Below are 15,972 nucleotides of genomic sequence, written 5' to 3'. Positions count from 1 at the left end.
TTAGCTAGCTCAGGAAAGAAAAAAAAGCTGTAAAGCACAGGGGGAGCTTTACAGGGGGTATGGCTTATCTAAATGAGATGTAAATGAGCCCTATTGTCACTCCCAGCAGGAGAGAGAGGTGAGAATGCACAATCTTTTGAGGCCGTTTTCTCCCATTTTACCTTTTTTGAGTTCCTACCTTCAAATGGCCACAACTTCTCCAAATATTATCAGATTTCCACGTGTTACACATCGTTGGAAAGCTTGGAGACTACACTTTCAGAATCTATGAATAACTCAAAATGCCGAAGAACCGACTTGTGTCCCTAGTTTCCGTGATCGGTCACAATTTTGAGCGTGGCATGGTTGTTGGTGCCAGACGGGCCGGTCTGAGTATTTCACATTCTGCTCAGTTACTACACAGTATTAGTATGGTGTTCCTAATAATCCTTTAGGTGCGTTGGTGTATATTCAGTGTGTTACAGCAGTACGCCGGTTAATCTCAAAAAACCTGTCAAGATCACATTTAACCTCAAAATTCAAAATGTTTTTTTTTTTTGCGTTTTTTTTTCCATGACAATTAACCACATTGTCCCCAAAATACTGTAAAAGTTCCCGTAGTTTACAATAATTAATTATAGTAATAATAACTATTATTATTATAATGAAATATTTAAATTAAATTATTGTATTTATTTAATTAAATTATTTATTATTTATGATTTAATAAGATATGTTTAATTTTGATCGGTATACATTATATTAATGAGTATGGTATGGTATGGTATGGTATACATTATATAATGAGTATGGTATGGTATGGTATGGCGCCGAGTATGGCTGCCGTGTCTCTCGCACCTCCACGACCACGCAGCTTCTCAGTTATTTTATTATACTTTTGTTTAACATATGTATGTAAAGTTGTTAGCCTGCTAGCTTATGACAGAGACACTTTATTAGAAATTCGAGACTCAACGATCAACCGCCCCATTCCGGAGTATATTCATATTGACCCACTGGTTGCATTAACAGATGAATACCCATATTCCAACTCAGCGGCGAGACCAAGGCAAAGACGCAACAAACGCCGGAAAAGAGGACGCAGAGCCGGGATACTTGTGAGACTTAGGCGGCGAGTAACCCGACCTCCACTCCCCAGTATACTGCTGGCAAACGTTCAGTCTCTGGATAATAAGCTGAATGAACTTTGGGCTAGAACATCCTTTCAACGTGAGACAAGAGACTGTAATGTTATTTGCCTAACAGAAACCTGGCTATCACCGAGCGTGCCCGACCATGCAGTTGCCCCCCACGGCTTCTCCGTGTTTCGAGCGGACAGATCAGCAGACCTCTCGGGGAAGAAGAAAGGCGGTGGAGTCTGTTTCTTTACCAACAACGCGTGGTGTAATCCGGACAGTATACATCTCATAAAGCAATTTTGCTCACCTGACGTGGAGTACTTAATGCTGCTGTGTAGACCATTCTGGCTGCCGAGGGAGTTTACGGCCGTCGTTTTAACAGCAGTCTATATTCCACCACAGGCAAACACGGAGAGCGCACTGAGAGAACTGTATAACACCGTCGCCAATGTTGAGGATAAATATCCGGAGGCAGCTTCCATACTGCTTGGAGATTTTAACCAAGCTTCTTTGAGCAAGGTACTGCCGAAATATCTGCAGCATATTCATTTTAAAACTCGCGGCAATAAAACTTTAGATCAGTGCTATTCTCCCTTCCGCAATGCTTACAAACCCCTCCTCCGGCCACCGTTCGGGAAGTCAGACCACGCCTCTATTTTGCTGCTGCCAGCCTATAAGCATAGGTTAAAGCAGACAGCGCCCACCATGAGGTCAATCCCCCGTTGGTCCGACCAATCGGAAGCTGAGCTTCAGGATTGTTTTGAGACTGTGGATTGGGAGGTGTTTTGGGTGGCGACTGCTGATATTCATGAATATGCCGACGTGGTGATGTGTTTTATACTGAAGTGTTTTGAAGACATTGTCCCTATGCAATCAGTCCGTGTCTTTCCCAATCAAAAAGCATGGCTTGATCACTCTGTAAGACTAGCCCTCATTGCAAGAGACAAAGCCTTTTCTTCTGGGAACTTGGAGGAGAAGAAAATAGCTCAATACAACCTCCGCAAGGCAATTAAGCGGGCAAAGAGGCAATATATGGAAAAAATTGAGAAACAGCTGAGTGAAAACGATTCACGCAAGGTATGGCAGGGTATACATTCCATATCGGACCTCAAGGCAAGACCTAGTTGCACAACTAATGTCTTGCCTACACTGACGGATGAGCTGAATCTTTTTTATGCCCGGTTTGAAACCACCAACACGACCCCCCAGAGTAGTCCCGCCAGCAGTGCAAACACTACCAATAATACACCAAGGACATTCTACATCACAGAGGGTGATGTGCGACGTGTGTTTGAACGAGTGAACATTCGAAAAGCTGCTGGGCCGGATGGGATTCCTGGCCGGGTGATTAAAACTTGCGCATCACAACTTGCAGGCGTGTTTGTGGATATTTTCAACCATTGTCTGTCTCTCTCTGTATTTCCCTCTTGCTTTAAATCCTCTGTAATAGTGCCAATTCCCAAGAAAACCAAAATCATGTGTCTAAATGATTGGCGGCCTGTTGCCCTTACTCCGATAGTGAGCAAATGCTTTGAACGGCTTATAAGAGATTACATCAGCACTCTTGTCCCAAAAACTTTGGATCACCATCAATTTGCCTATCGAGAAAATAGATCCATAGACGATGCTATATCTACAGTCCTCCACAATACACTAACGCACCTGGAAAATGAAAACTCTTATGCCAGATTACTTTTTATTGACTATAGTTCGGCATTTAATACAATAATCCCTTCTAGACTGGTCAATAAACTCAGCAGCCTTGGTTTTCCATCTGACCTCTGCAATCTCATCTTGGACTTCCTAAGTAACCGCCGTCAGGTGGTTAGGATGGGGTCTTTCACCTCTGCTCCTCTAACCGTGAGTACCGGAGCGCCCCAAGGCTGTGTGCTTAGTCCTCTTCTTTACTCACTGTACACATATGATTGCACACCATTACACTCGTCAAACCTCATTATCAAGTACGCTGATGACACCACGGTAGTGGGCCTGATTAGAGGTGATGACGAGTCGTTGTACAGGGAGGAAGTGGAGAATCTGGTACAATGGTGTCAGGATAACAATTTGTCACTAAATGTGGCAAAAACGAAAGAGCTGGTGGTGGACTTTAGGAAGAAGAAGAGAGCTGAACTGACTCCTTTGATGATTCAGGGGAATGCTGTGGAAAGGGTGAGCAGTTTTAAGTTCCTTGGGATCAACATCACCAATAACCTCACCTGGGACCTACACACTACAGGAATAGTGGGGAAGGCCCAGCAACGCCTGTTCCACCTTAGGCGTCTGAGGAAATTTGGCATGGGCCCCATTGTTCTCTGTGCCTTCTATCGGGGCACAATTGAGAGTGTCCTCACAGGGGCCATCACCTCCTGGTATGGCAACTGCACTACAAACAGCCGCAGAGCAATACAAAGAGTGGTCAAAACTGCTCAGAAAATATGCGGCTGTGAGCTTGTACCTATAGCAGAACTGTATCAGGAGAGGTGCAAGAAGAAGGCCCAAAAGATTGTCAAGGACCCCAGCCACCCTAACTGCAACCTTTTCCAGCGGCTTCCCTCTGGCAAGCGCTACTGCAGCCTGAGAGCAAAAACTTGCAGACTTAGAGACTCATTTTTTCACCAAGCTATTAGGCTTCTTAACAATAGATAGACTTTATTTATTTATTTGCCACAGTAATGTACTGTGTTTTAATTATTGTGAGCAGTTTTAAATTTATTGTTGTCATTGTTGGTGTGTGTGTGGGTGTGTGTGTGTTCTTAACATATGGATATAGGCACTTAAGCTGCTGTTGGTCGGGAGGGGGGAGACCTAAGATTTTTGCTCTTGCATTGTATGTAAATATGATATAAGATGCAACTTCAATAAAACTAAAAAAACTAAAAAATTATAAGTGATATTAATTAATTAAATAATTAAATCAAGTACAACAAATGATAATCCATAATCTATACTTGCCAGTAAGTAGATATTGATATAATACTACTAAAATCATTGACCAACTCGAAAATATGTTGATAATATCCATTAAAATAGATTTCTTTATTGCAATTTTTATTGTAGTTTTTATTTATTTAATTGTAATTAATTGTAAAAAAAGTTAAATGTCACACACACACTTTTACATTCATATATTTTTTATCATTTCAATAAATTTACATCCTAATAAATAATAAACTAAGAGAACTTGTGTCCAAAAATAAATAAAAGTAAATTACAATTAAATAAATATATAATTATTTTTTTTAAAAATGCAGGAAAAATAGTATGTGAACTGCAAAGACATTTCTATGAATATAAATAATGCAGTGAATATATGCATTTGCTTAAGGTGGCGCTTTCCAAAACATGCAGCTGTTTTTACTTCCTGCTCTTGTCACTCTGCATTTTTTTTTTCTGAGTGAGTGTCCTTCCTTTCCTCTCTCCTTTCAATTCTCTTACCCTTCCAATGAACTCTGCAGCTCCACACATAACAGCTCTCCGAAAAATGTGGATGAATATATCATACGAATGAGCACAACTCCACGCAGTGAAAACTGTTCAAAGATTAAAGAGGGTCCAATCATTTATTGCAAAGTGCTCATTTACGCCACTCTTAATGGCTTCGATTCTTGCCATTTGCTCCTTGATATCATCATATTTGTGCGGTTGCGGTTCGTGAGATTCCCCGAGGCTTGTTCTTACAATAACTGAGGGCGTCCCCTGGTGCGATGAGTTACTGCCCGGGTTGTGCATCATTCCCATAATGCCTTAGAGCATCATTACTGACAATGAATACAAACTTACAAGTATAAAATCCTCAAAGCTGACCTTAGAAGCAATACCCGCTTTTCAATTTTAAAACATTTGATCCAACTAAAAATAAAGACTGTTAAAGCTCTAGTCTCGTATAAAAATGCTAAGATTAAACCTGTTCGCGATTCTTTGATTTGATAGATTTGACAGATTATGTTGGACAGAAGAGAGAAAGATGTGTTTGTATTAGAAACACTCACACAGCAGTCATTTCTGTAATTTAATGCCAAGGTAATATAATATAAACTATAATATAGTTTTTATAAGTAGTATATGCTGTATAATTTGGTAAATTTAATGTTTTTTATATAATAATAATAATAATAACTTTATTTTGTATAGTGCTTTTAAAAGTTAATTCTCAGAGCACTTTACATAAGCAGAATTAAGAAAACACATAAAAAAAGCATGGTCGCAAAATACAAACAAAGTATTTCGCACAAAATTACAAACCTAAAAACAAATTAAAAATAAATATCAAGACATAGAGAAAACCATAAGATACATCTCATTAACAACCACCAATGGGTATAAAAAAATATATATGAAAAATTTAAATAATAATAATAAAAAACCTACTAGATTAACTCGTCATCACAATCTGTTAAAAGGGTCCATTAGGATTAAGCTGATAATTAAGCTGATAATTGGAAAAAATAAAATCATGATTGAAAATGTGATATACAACTTCAATGAGGTTTATTAGGCCCCAGTGATGTGTTTAGGCATGGAGTTAGGGGTGGAAAATCTTTAAATTTTCATACGATTCACATGATACCAATCCATACACAATCAAACGGGTTACAGAAAACACAATGCATTGTAGTCCCCATCTAAAAGTTTAAAATATAAGCATTAGCAGTGCTTTCCCTGTGTACAAACAGGGAAACAAATAACTATTTTAATGAATCTTTTAATGAATCGTTCAAAACAACTCACAAACTCAAGAGTGAGGTTTTACATATTACCTGCAGATTAAAATAATTTAGTTTCGAAATTAATTTTTCTGAAGATTCGTATCATTACCGACACATTGAGATGGTCCTCACTGCGGAACACGAAATCCAGGGGGAGGAGTTGGATCCAGATCCAACTTCTCCCACCTTACATATACCTAAACCTACCCATCTCCGCCCCCTGATCCCTAACCCCACCCCTAATCCTACCCATCTCCACCCTCTGATCCCTAACCCCACCCCTAATCCTACCCACCCCCACCCCCTGATCCCTAAACCCACCCCTAATCCTACCCATCTCCGCCCCCTGATCCCTAACCCCACCCCTAATCCTACCCATCTCCACCCTCTGATCCCTAACCCCACCCCTAATCCTACCCACCCCCACCCCCTGATCCCTAAACCCACCCCTAATCCTACCCATCTCCGCCCCCTGATCCCTAACCCCACCCCTAATCCTACCCATCTCCACCCTCTGATCCCTAACCCCACCCATCACCGCCCCCTGATCCCTAACCCCACCCCTAATCCAACCCATCTCCTCCCCCTGATCCCTAACCCCACCCCTAATCCTACCCACCCCCACCCCCTGATCCCTAACCCACTCTATCCTACACATCTCCACCCCCTGATCCCTAACCCCACCCCTAATCCTACCCATCTCCGCCCCCTGATCCCCAACCCCACCCCAAATCCTACCCATCTCCGCCCCCTGATCCCCAACCCCACCCCTAATCCTACCCATCTCCGCCCCCTGATCCCCAACCCCACCCCTAATCCTACCCATCTCCGCCCCCTGATCCCTAACCCCACGCCTAATCCCTAACCCCACCCCTAATCCTACCCATCTCCGCCCCCTGATCCCTAATCCTACCCATCTCCACCCCCTGATCCCTAACCCCACCCCTAATCCTACCCATCTCCACCCACTGATCCCTAACCCCACCACTAATCCTACCCATCTCCACCCCTTAGATCTGGATCCAACTCCGCCCCCTGGATCTCGTGTACTGCAATGAATGGCTACTGGACACATTTGCAACAGCTTTTTGTACTAATTCAATTCAACTCACATTTATTTGCATAGCGCTTTTCACAATACACATCATTTCAAAGCAGCTTCACAAAAAGTGCATGAGTCAACATTACAATTTAGAGTCATCAAAGATTCAATTATTGTTGTGCAGAAAAAAATATACTTACACGGTTACACACCTCGGGTCGTTAGCAGTGTTGGGAAGGATACTTTCAAAATGTATTTCGTTACAGAATACAGAATACATGCCCAAAAATGTAATTTGTAACGTATTCCGTTACATTACTCAATCTAAGTATAGTATTCTGAATACTTGGATTACTTCCACAAGTAATACATAATTTCCATTCAACTTTTTGCCTGCAACAATAGAATAATGACAAACAAATAATAATAATTAAAAAGAGTTTAGCTTTTAACACCTTTTACATGACACAGTTTCTTTTCTTGGCCATTGGTTAAAAGATTTTTTTTTTTTTTTACAGAAAAACACTATTTCAGTTTAAAAAAAAAAGATTTCAGTGCTTCTGATGTTTTCTTGTATAAGCCTACTTTCCTTATGTAGGCTTCTAGGTCGCTATCAAAACAGCAATCACTTGTTTAGCATTCATGTAAACACTACATTCAGTTTCATCAATCTGAATGAATTCAGTCCGATTGAAACAAAAGGTGTGCATAAACATAATGAATGGCGACTGTAGAAAGCAAAAGCCGAATCCCCGACATTTTGGGTGATCTAGAAATGGGCGGCCGGACGCATTTATTTAGGTCCAAAAAGAAGACATGTCCGGGAAAAAGAGGACGTATGGTCACCCTAACGTTAATGTCAAATGGGGCTAGTCAGTCTTTCAACGGCTCGGGGGCTAGTAAATCAGCACATAGGAGAATGTGAAGTCGCACGTCAACTAACTAAGCAGGTAGCTACCGGATATATAACTATTAATAGCAAGGTGACCAGTAAAACTACAGCAGACGACTAACGTTAATAAAATAAATATTAAAAAAATTACTTTAAGATGCTTCTTCAGCTTGGAGATGGAGTCTTTGGACGCTGAAAGGAAGCAGAGGTTGCACTGCACAGTTATATTTCGTCCCTCTCCCTTCTCTTTCTTTAACGTAAAATACTGTTTAAATTTCCAAGATATAAATGCATTCTTGCTCTGCTGTTGTTCCGGCTCCATCTCTAGCTCCCGCTGCACCTCTTCCAACTCCAATGACTGATCACGCACGCAAACCGCGCATTTTTTTCGTTTTCATATTGGGGCTTCTGGGAAATTTTGAGTTGCCTTCATTTATTTAGAGTGAATAAACTCGTGAAACAGAGAAGTATCGTCATGTAATCCATTGATTTCAACAATGTAACTGTATTCTAAATACCAACTATTTAAATTGTAACTGTAACGGAATACAGTTACTCATAATTTGTATTCTGAATACGTAACGCCGGTACATGTATTCTGTTACTCCCCAACACTGGTCGTTAGTGACCCTATACAATTTTTACAAAAAATTTTTTTGTGGAAAAACAGACATTCTTTTATAATTGTATTTTTGTTGTTATATTGTTTACAATGAATTGATTGAGGAATACTAAGAAGGGTGATGTCTGATTTTAAAAACTGAATGAGGAGAAAGGTAGTGAATGAAGTCCCGGGTCACTAAAGTGTTGTTCTTGGGAGTTTGTTACATAGGTATTAGCACATTAGCTATGTATGAAATGAAGTTTAGTTGCTGTTAAACTGCAAGTTTCACCCAAGCAAAAAGATAGTAATGTAATAACTTACTCTCACTTAAATTGAGAACTGCTCGAGACCTGTTGGTGACTTAGAATAGATTTGTTGTTTGTTTGCAGTAGACCATAGTCAGGGTAGCACCCTTACAAGACGTTCATTTATTTTTTGACAGGAATGAAAATGAGGCTGCAAGCAATGGAAGTACACTGCGTTCAATGAATCGTACTGTTGTTTAAAATACTGACTGTTCAGCTGCCGAAACTTGTTTTCCTCTAAAATAAAGCTTTCAGCAGACAAAAAGCTCAGGGACATGTAGATGTTGTTGTTGTGTTTAATAGACAATGTTGTGGTGATTTAAATATCGATAATGATGTAGTTTGGATTGAATCACTGTTGTCTTTTTGTAGGTATGTCAAGAATTGCTCAAGAATGAAACTCTCTGCAGTAACCCCGAGCACCACAAAGGGGACGAGGAGATTGAGACGACCGCCTCCTACATCCTTCTTCTGTTCAACGCCACCCTGAGCCTGGTCTCCATCCCTCCGGCTATAATGCTGGGCTCCTGGTCTGACCGCGCCGGCCGTCGGTCGGTCATGGCGTTCCCTTCTCTGTTGTCCCTGCTGAGTGGGGGTTTGCTCTTGGCTGTAGGCCTGTTGGGAAACATCAGTGTTTACTGGACCCTGCTGGCTGCTGCCCTCACAGGCCTGACAGGTGGACATGTCTCTATTTTCCTCAGCTCCTTCAGCTACCTGGCCGACTTGACCATGGGCTCCAGCTCCAGTCGCACTTTACGTATGGCCGTGGCCGAGTCCATGATCTTTGTCGGCGGTACAGTGGGCTTCCTGCTTGGTGGATTTTTGGAGCAAGAACTTGGGGTCAAGGCAGCGTTCGGGGCTTACATTGGCTGCCACGTCCTGGCATTACTTTATATTGCGCTTTGGCTGAGAGACCCTCCGACGGGGAAAAATACATGCATATCTGCCTATAAAGAGGACACAGCTGAGCAATGTTCTCCAGAAGACCAGTCTCGGCTGTATATCCTAAAGTACGCCAAGCTGTCTTTCAAAGCAGTGTTCAAGAGGAGGTCAGGGCAGGAGAGACTGAAATTGCACTTTCTCATTCTCTGCACCTTCATAAATAACCTGGTGGCTGTTGGTCAGTGCAAACACACACACATACACAAACGCACACACACATATATATATATTCAGTGTGTCGCAGCAGTGTAAAGGTTAATCTCAAGAAACCTGTCAAAAATATGTCAAGATCACATTTAACTCCAAAATCCAAAAGAAAAATATAAAAATAGATTTTTTTTTCATGACAATTAACCACATTGTCCCCGAAATACTGTAAAAGTTCCTGTAGTTTATAATAATTAATAATAGGAATAATAACTATTATTATAATTAAATATTTAAATTCAATTAAAAATCATTTTAATGTATTCAATTCAATAATTGATTATTTATGATTTAATAATATTTGTTTATTTTAAATCGGTATACATTATATTATAAATGATATTAATAAATTAAATAATTAACCCTTGCGCCTCATTTAAAAAAAGTTACACACAGCTCCATAGAGAACAAAAATGTCCACGTCAAAAAACTGTCATAAAAATGTTAAGCTTGGGAGCACAGACTTAAGTTTGGTATCATTTTAAAGAAGACCCATGGCAGATTATTGCAGAAGTAAAACTGAATAAGTCAATCAAAAAAAAAGTTATGAAAATTATTTATGAACATTATTTTATATAAAATATATATTTTATAAAACAAGTTCAACTCAAAAACGGCTAGAAAATCAAAGCCATTAATATAACTAAGTTGTGTTCCAAATTTGAGTAAGATATCTAAAAAAATGAGCTTTCAGTAAGATTTTGTTTGGGTGCAGTAACAGATTTTCCCCATTGGATGCCATGCAGCAAAACTCCACTGGTGCACACAGTGATTGGATTTTAGATTTGCAGTTGAGTTTTTCCTCTCTCAATATTACAAACACACACACATATATATTTTTTTTATAACACACATACCAACCACACTCTGACATCCATACCAACACACCCACACAAATATCGTTGCATAATTTATCCAATTGGCTCTATAATATGCCGGAGCAGAAAACAGGAATAAAGCGAGAATTTGCTTTATAGACCAAACCTGAAAAAATGGCACCATCTGATAAAAAAATAGTACAAATTTAAATTTTGAAGCCTTGCCAACAGAATAAAAGCCTCTTAACAAAGATTGCATCATTTTATAGTTAAATGGCACTGGGATAAAAAAAATGCAGTTTTAATGGGTTTCAATGGGGCCATTTTTGTCCTAAAGGCGCCGAGTATTTTGTGTACCTAGTGGAAAAAAGATTTTTTTAAGGAAATAGCGTTGAAATAGTAAAATTACAATAAAAATACACACCTGTGCCAAATTTTATGCAGTTAGCATTAACACAGGCAAAGTGATAAAAAAAAATAAAAAAAAACTGAAGACCAAAAATGTCACAAGGGTTAAACAAATACTACCACGATCTATTTTTTCTAATTTAGATGACATATTTACATATTTGTATTTCATGCAAGTAAGCAGATATTAATATAATACTACTAAAATAATTGACCTTCTCGAAATTATGTTGGTAATGTCCATAAAAATAGATTTCTTTATTGTAATTTGTATTTATTATTTATTTGTAATTGTAATAATTGTTGTTAAAATGTCACACACACGCACACACACATATATGTATATATATATATATTTTTTTTTTTATATATATATATATATTTTTTTTTTCACACAGTACAACACAACAAACTGTTGGTGACTTTTTATTTATTTCATCCTTTAAGAAAACATTAACTTTTTGTAAAGAGAGTGTGAAATGAAATACATATGAAATAACACTGCATAAACATTCATTTAAAAATAGCTGTTGCAACTTTGAGCTGGCTGTAATGAATGATGAGTGCATGTGTCGGCTGTGTGTGTGATGACCCTGCTGAGCCACTGCAGGGAGCTTTTAAAGCACTCAATCTGAGGACTGTCACTCCTGAGGCCAGAGAGAGACATGGGGATTTCTACAGATGTCTCTACCAAGTTCCGGAAAGTCTTAAAATGAGTTATTAGTGGTCTTAAATATTAGCATCTTTAATTTAATTGTCGTTTATTTGTATAGGTTCATAATTAACGTTCAATCATCTCATTTGAATTACACACTGGATTGCTTTGAAAAACATTGATCTTTGGAAGTCATGCCAATAGAGAGTTTGAGAGAGAGTGGACATAAATAATAATGTGTTTTTATGTGCGTTTGTCTCTGCAGGGGATCAGTCGATCTTGCTGTTGTATTTGATGTACGAGCCTCGAGAGTTTACGACTGCCCTGTTTGGGGTTTTTAACTCTGTGAGGATGCTCTTGTTGGTAAGTGGTCTTGTTTAGTGCAGTAATGCTTTCTCTGATGACTCATGTCTCTCAGCTCACTCTGAGTGGAGATCATGGATGTCCTTGAAATGCCACTAAATCTTTGGATTTCAGGCTCAAACAGCAGTGGCCCTGCAGAACGGCCATCGACTGGACACAGCTGTGTATCTTTGCTTTCTCTTCTTTTGATTCTCTTCTCTGCTAGCACACACAGCGAGGAGCACGAGGACGAGGTTTGCGGTCTCGGGCCACCAAGGCACCGTTGTTGTGTAAATGGGCGGCCGGAAAAAAGGTTTCTGTTTTCGGTTGAAAACGGTGTTGTGTAAACGGCCCCTAAATGAATAACTAATGATTTTTACAACCGAAATGAATCAATGGTGAACTTACTTAAACGTCTAGACTTCTTAGACTTTCTTCTAGCCCTGGTGCTGTGTTAAAAACCCTACAACACTTGTGATGTTCCCGGTCAAAAATGACCGGCCTGCAAACATTTGCTTATAAATATCTCGTTATGCTACCGTATCACCAAATATTGGATTCTATCTTTTTGTCAGCTTGTTTTCTTTCAATTAGGACAGGTTTTGTATTTATTTTTGAAACTGATCGATCGTAGGCCTTATTTATCCGAGCTACGTACCTCAGTTTTTTGAGTGAAAAAACTTTATTTATTACATAAAATGTGGAAAAAAAAATTGCACTGTTTACCACAATTGGGTGCTTTATGTTTAACCCGAAAATTTGTTGGGACATTTTTTTTTATTTTTTTTACAAAATGGCACAGTCACACTTGTGGTGTTCCTGGTCAAAAATGACCGGCCTATAAAAAATGGGTTATAAATCACTTGTTATGCTATTTTATCACCAAATATTAGATTCAATTTTTTTGTCACCTTGTTGTCTTTCAGTTAAGACAGGTTGTGTTTTTATTTTTGAAACAGATTGATCGTAGGCCTCAATGATCTGAGCCTCACCGTTTTGAGGATAAAGTTCATCTTTGTGAAAAAGAAATACTCAAAATAGTTTGTTTGTGCACACACTGTGTGTGTGTGTGTGTGTGTGTGTGTGTGTGTGTGTGTGTGTGTGTGTGTGTGTGTATATGCGAATGCACAAGTATGCATGTATCCACACATGCACAGGTCTGAGGCCTTTATTTTTGCAAGCCCACATTGTACATATGTGAACATGGACATGATGAACACACTATTTGTTTCTCTGATTTTCGACTCCCCCATTCATTTTCAGTGGGCAGTCATTTTTGACCAATATAAGTTCAGATCAATGAGGCCTACGATCAATCAGTTTAAAAAATAAATACAAAACCGGTCCAAATTTAAAGAAAACAAGTTTAAGATAAAATAACATAAGAGATTTATAAGCTAATTTTTTTTGTAGGCTGACGAGGAACATCACAAGTGTGACTTTGTGCCATTTTGTACAAAATAAAAGCATTTCAAAACATATTTCCTGGTTAAACATGAAAGCACACTAGTGTGATAAACAGTGCACATTTTTTTCCAAATGACTTTTATGTAAAATTGACAAAAAGATCCAGAAATAATGCTTTTTCCACTCAAAACCTAAGGTATGTTAGCTCAGACAAAGTAGTAGAAGTAGAAGATAAGGTAATGACACAACTCTTAACAGACTACACATTCAATTTCAGCGTCAGTTAATTCAGCTTCTTCCGTGACACGGCAGTTCTGCTCCATACCATACGGGCTGCAGTAATACGGGACAAAGGCACATGTACATTCACATGCTGTAAAAACAAGAATGTAGGTTATTGTGGACAGCAATGTTCCAGTCTTTATGACTGTGACTATAAAGATGTGCCATCTGACATCATACTAAAAGTCTTAGATGAGCAATTGTAATCTCACATTGTGACAATATTTCTTGTTTTAATCTTTATCTCAGTTACCTTTTTTATCTTTTGCTTTGAAGCAGAAACATGCTTCTATACATTTGCACTCTTCCCAGCATGCACTGGGATGTGGATAATTAGCATGATTGCAACATTGTTTGACTGTTTGACGGTTTTACAGTATTTACAACGTTGTTTATTATTGGTAGTGCTTTTGTGTTATTTTATTTGATAAGTGATATTTTTGGTTTGAAGCAATTTGCTTTCCATTACACTACCATTTGGGGTCAGTAAGATTTTTATTTTTTTCTGAAAGAAATGAATACTTTTATTGAACAGCAATAAATTGATCAAAAGTGACAGTAAAGACATACATTGTTACAAAACATTTCTGTTTCAAATAAATGCTTTTATGCTTTTGTTTTACTTTCTATTCATTAAAGAACATATGGAAGCTTGTTTCTGCCACTGAATAAAAACTAAAAAAGGTAATTCCAACTGTTTATCTCACAATTCAAACTTTTTTTCTCAGAATTGCATTTTGTAAAGGTGCCATTCTGACTTTTTCCCTCAGAATGGCGTGATATAAACTCGCATTTGCGAGTTATTAAGTCAGAATTGCAAGAAATAACCTCAGAATTGCGAATTTTTTCCCCACAGAATTGCAAGTTTATATCTAGCAATTGTGATTCTAAATTGTCAAAATTCTGAGATATAAATTCACAATAGTAAGGAAAAAAAATCCTCAGAATTGGCCTTTGTAACTCGACTTTTGTCAGAATTGTGAGATAAAAAGTCGCAATTAGCTGTTTATTTTATGACATGGTGGAAACAAGCTTCCATATGAACAAAATATATCACGCTTTCTATAAAAAATATTAAGCAGCACAACTGTTTTCTACATCGATAATGCAAAATGTTTCTTGAGCACCAAATCAGGATATTTGAATGATTTACTGGAGAAATGGCTGCTGAAAATTCAGCGTTGACATCACAGGAATAAATTATATTAAAAATATATTAAATAGAAAACAAGTATTTTAAATGGTACTAATACTTCACAGTATTACTGTTTTTACTGTGTTTTTTATTAAATGAATTGCTGCGCATAGAGACATCTTTCAATGTTCAATGATCAACATTTTTAACTAGCGTACATTTCTCACAGGTAGCATGAAATGAAGCATATTGAACAAACGATACTGCAGAATGTTCTGTTTTTTGGGAAGAAAGTAAAACTAGTGAATAGTGAGTTTTACTATTGATTGTGGTGTTCCTTCAGCGTGGCATGAGCTGAATAGCTCTGCAGTTTGAGACGGTCTGTACAGCAGTGATGGGAAACAGGTTGAAGGCAGCTTTGTTTTTGTCACCTGCCATGGGAAACTCTTCTTCTGAGCAGGTCGATGCCGTGTCTTAGAGTGACACTTAAACAAAGCCTGCCAGTTTAAAGAGCACCCTTCCTGATTGGTGAGGTGACGGCTCTCCATTTATACCGGGATGCACCACTGGGGCTCCAATCGCTTTGCTGCCTTTTGTGTGGAAGCCGAAGGCATCGATCCTGATGGAACCTATTATACACTCTGTCAGTAGGGTATGTCAGCTAGCGAGCCGCCACCCAATACGTTAAGCAAAAAGTTTTAATTAACCGAAATTGAAAGAGTCAATTGAGGGGAAAAAAAGGAACTTTTTCGAATACAAAGGAATCGCGGAGGGGAGCTGATCTTGTGCTTCTAAAGATCTGAGGCATCAAAATCTTGGCTCACATGGCTCCACGCTCGCGGTTTTTATAAATGGCTGCAGGGCTGGAATTGACTTGTAATTAGGGTGGCGTGGAGTTGGAGAGGAATTATTAAACACTCCAGGCTCTAATGAGTTGATGAAAGTAAAAACACGGAGCGTTGACCTTTTCCGTGGAATGTTTATGCATTCCCATTATGTTTTCTGCTGCGAATCAGAGGCGGTGGCAAAGTCTGTTGACACCGGGCCCTCGCCGGGCAGGCAGGGTAATTAAATCAGAACTGTTTGCATGAGCAGGCAGGGCAAATGAG

At 38.8% G+C, this 15,972-nt stretch overlaps 1 protein-coding gene across 1 annotated transcript in view; it reads left to right on the top strand.

Annotated features, from left to right (window-relative positions):
• zgc:174356 (uncharacterized protein LOC100137120 homolog) overlaps nucleotides 1-15,972 on the top strand; it is a 41,704-nt gene that overhangs the window by 2,506 nt on the left and 23,226 nt on the right. The window contains exons 2-3 of the mRNA XM_056245541.1: nucleotides 9,040-9,787; nucleotides 11,963-12,060. Coding sequence (XP_056101516.1) covers nucleotides 9,040-9,787; nucleotides 11,963-12,060 — 846 coding nt within the window. The remainder of the gene's footprint in view (nucleotides 1-9,039; nucleotides 9,788-11,962; nucleotides 12,061-15,972) is intronic.

This window comes from Rhinichthys klamathensis, unplaced genomic scaffold (assembly GCF_029890125.1).
Source record: "Rhinichthys klamathensis goyatoka isolate OS25496 unplaced genomic scaffold, OSU_Roscu_1.1 h1tg000032l_1, whole genome shotgun sequence".
In the NCBI taxonomy this organism is placed as follows: Eukaryota; Metazoa; Chordata; class Actinopteri; order Cypriniformes; family Leuciscidae; genus Rhinichthys; species Rhinichthys klamathensis.
This window is presented reverse-complemented; position numbering and strand designations above follow the sequence as displayed.